The 3243-nt window shown below is 38.8% G+C and overlaps 1 protein-coding gene across 1 annotated transcript; it reads left to right on the top strand.

Moving 5' to 3' along the window:
- Positions 1–246: 246 nt before the first annotated feature.
- On the top strand, positions 247–3017 carry LOC114495076 (40S ribosomal protein S14-like). The gene is made up of 2 exons (XM_036022604.1): positions 247–275; positions 2467–3017. Exons 1-2 carry the CDS (start codon positions 247–249, stop codon positions 2987–2989), a joined length of 552 nt encoding a protein of 183 aa, XP_035878497.1. The 3' UTR covers positions 2990–3017.
- The last annotated feature ends 226 nt before the right edge of the window (positions 3018–3243 follow it).

Genomic DNA, 3243 nt, shown 5'->3' with positions numbered 1-3243 from the left:
CACATCATATACAAAACTTAGCTAAAAATGGATCAATTACCTAAATATAAGAGACAATACCATACAACTTTCAGAAGAAATATCAGGGTAAACCTTCACGATCATATTTTTGCTGATGAACTCTTAGATATAAGACCAAATCATGAGTAACAACAGAAAAAAATAGGTACATTGGACTTCACTAAAAATTTAAAAACTTTTGTTCATGAAGGACATTATCAAGAAGGGGAAATACAACCCACAGAAATGGAGAATGTTTGCAAATCATTCATCTGGTAAGTGGATAATACTGAGAATATATAAAGAGCTACAACAACTCAATAACAAACATATAAATAACTTAATTAAAAATGGGCACAGGACAGGAATGTATATTTCTCCAGAAAAGATATGAAAATGTCCTATAAGTGCACTTAATATCAGTATTCATTAGGGAAATATAAATCAAACTCCACTGAAATAAGTATAAAGAAATAAACAAAAAAGTGTTGGCAAGGAAATGGGGACTTTGAGACTTTCATACATTGCTGGTAGGAATATAAAATAGTCCAGCCATTATAGAAAAGTTTGGCAATTCCTCAAATAGTTAAAGGTAGGATTACCACAGGAACCATTAATTCCACTTCTAAATATACCCCCCAAAATTTAAAAGAGAAACTCAATAAACACATGTATATACATGCCCATAGCAGTACCATTTATAGTAACCAAAAGGTGGAAATAATAACCCACCATTGTGTTCATTAATGGGCAAATGGAATAACAAATAGTGGTATATATATATACATACAATGGAATGTTATTCAGTCACATAAAATAACGAAGCACAGACGTATGCTACCATTTGGATGACTCTTAAAAGCATTATGCTGAGTAAAAGAAGGCAGGCAGAAAGTATGATATTGTGTAATTCCTTTATATGAAATATCCAGAATAGGCAGAGACACAAGGGGTAGAAAACAATACAGATGAACTGACTAATGAGTACAGGACTCTCTTTTGGGGTAATAAATATATTTTAGAACAAGACAAAGGTGATAATCTCACAACATTGTGAATATACTAAATGTCACTTAATTGTTCACCTTTAAATGTTTAATTTTATATGTATTTCATCTCAATTGGAAAAAAAAAGAGGACACTAGGCTTTCAGAGGTTATGTTTCTTATCCAAAGGTATGAAAGAGGTAAGTGATGGATTTAAGCTCCATACACAAGGAGTCTTTCTGAAGCTTCTGTGCTATTTCCCTTTTTGCTATACTGCCTCCTTCTGTGTCTCTGTTCAGTTTTATTTAGAGTAATGTTTTCCATCCTACATAAGCAGTTCTCAATGTATGGTGAGGAGATCCTGGGTATTCCCAAGACCATTTCAGAGTGTCTATAGCACCCAAATACTTTTCACATGGTATTTGTCTTTCACCACGTGGCTTATTTCACTTAGCATAATATTCTCCAGTTCCATCCACACAAAAGGTAGGAGTTACATTCTTTCTGCTGCATAATATTCCACTGGGTAGATGCACCACAATTTTTGATACCCTCATTTACTGATGGGCACCTAGGCTGTTTCTAGTCCTTGGCTATTGTAAATAGTGTGGCTATGAACATATGGGTGCATAGGTTCTTTTGAACTAGTGTTTCAGGATTCTTAGGGTATAATCCCAGCAGTGGAATTGCTGGGTCCAAAGGCAGTCCCATTTTTAGTTTGCTGAGGAAATTCCATACTGTTTTCCACAGTGGCCGCACCAGTCTGCATTCTCACCAGCATTGCACTAGGGTTCCCTTTTCTCTACATCCTCACTAGCACTTGTTATTTGTCAATTTATTAATGTTGGCCATTCTGACAGTTGTGAGGTGATATTTCATTGTGGTTTTCATTTGTATCTCTCTAATGGCTAGTGATGTTGACCATCTTTTCATATGTATGTGCCATCTATAAGTCCTCCTTGGAGAAGTGTCTATTCAGGTCCTATGCCCATTTTATCATTGGATTTTTTATCTTCCTGGTGTTGAGCCATTTGAGTTCTTTATATATTTTGGATCTAATGAACAAAATAGAACCATAGTCAAGGAAACATGGAACAGACCGACAGTGACCAGAGGGAGATGGGATGAGGATAATGGTGGAAAGAAAGGGGAAGTGTCTAGATAAAGACCTTGTACAAATGACGACAGACTTGAACAACAGTGTGGGAATTAGCTGTGGGAGCAGGGGATGGGATGGGAAAAGGAAGGCAAAGGGAGAAAAATTGGGACAACTGTAATAGGATAACAATTAAAAAATTATTTAAAACTCCAAACACTTTTAACTTAAAAAATAACATGCTCTTTGCCCCTTTCATCCTCATTCTCTCATGAGTGTCCTGTGGAGTTTTCCAGAGGTGACATGACTTATAAAGTCACAAAAACAACAAATAGAAAGTAATGTTTTCTATATATGCATAAAATATTTATGTTCTTTATACAGTCATTCTGTTGGTGTCATTGGCCCATTTTTAAAAAGATTTTTTTCAGTCTGGACTGGACAAGCAGAAATAGCACCTTGCAAAAGGAAAGAAAAGAAGGAGGAACAGGTCATCAGCCTCAGACCTCAGGTGGCTGAAGGAGAAAATGTATTTGGTGTCTGCCACATCTTTGCATCCTTCAATGACACTTTTGTCCATGTCATTGATCTTTCTGGCAAGGAAACCATCTGCTGTGTGACCGGTGGGATGAAGGTAAAGGCTGACAGAGATGAATCCTCTCCCTACGCTGCCATGTTGGCTGCCCAGGACGTGGCCCAGAGGTGCAAAGAGCTGGGTATCACCGCTCTCCACATCAAGCTCCGCGCCACAGGGGGCAATCAGACCAAGACCCCTGGACCAGGGGCCCAGTCACCTCTCAGAGCACTTGCCCGCTCAGGAATGAAGATTGGATGGATTGAGGATGTCACCCCCATCCCCTCCGACAGCATCCGCAGGAAGGGAGGTCGCCGTGGTCACCGTCTATGAACAGGAGTCCTCAAATTGTTAAAAAAATTGCCTTCATGTCAAATAAAAAAAAAAGATTTTTTTTTCATTTTTAGAGCGGGGGAAGGAAGGCAGAAAGAGAGGGAGAGAAACATCAATGTGTGGTTGCCACTCAAGTGCCCCCACTGGGGACATGGTCTGCAACCCAGGCATATGCCCTGACTGGGAATTGAACCAATGACCCTTTGATTCACAGTCCAGTGCTCAATCCACTGAGCCATACCAGCCAGGGCTCA

Source organism: Phyllostomus discolor, chromosome 4 (assembly GCF_004126475.2).
Source record: "Phyllostomus discolor isolate MPI-MPIP mPhyDis1 chromosome 4, mPhyDis1.pri.v3, whole genome shotgun sequence".
NCBI lineage: Eukaryota > Metazoa > Chordata > Mammalia > Chiroptera > Phyllostomidae > Phyllostomus > Phyllostomus discolor.
This window is presented reverse-complemented; position numbering and strand designations above follow the sequence as displayed.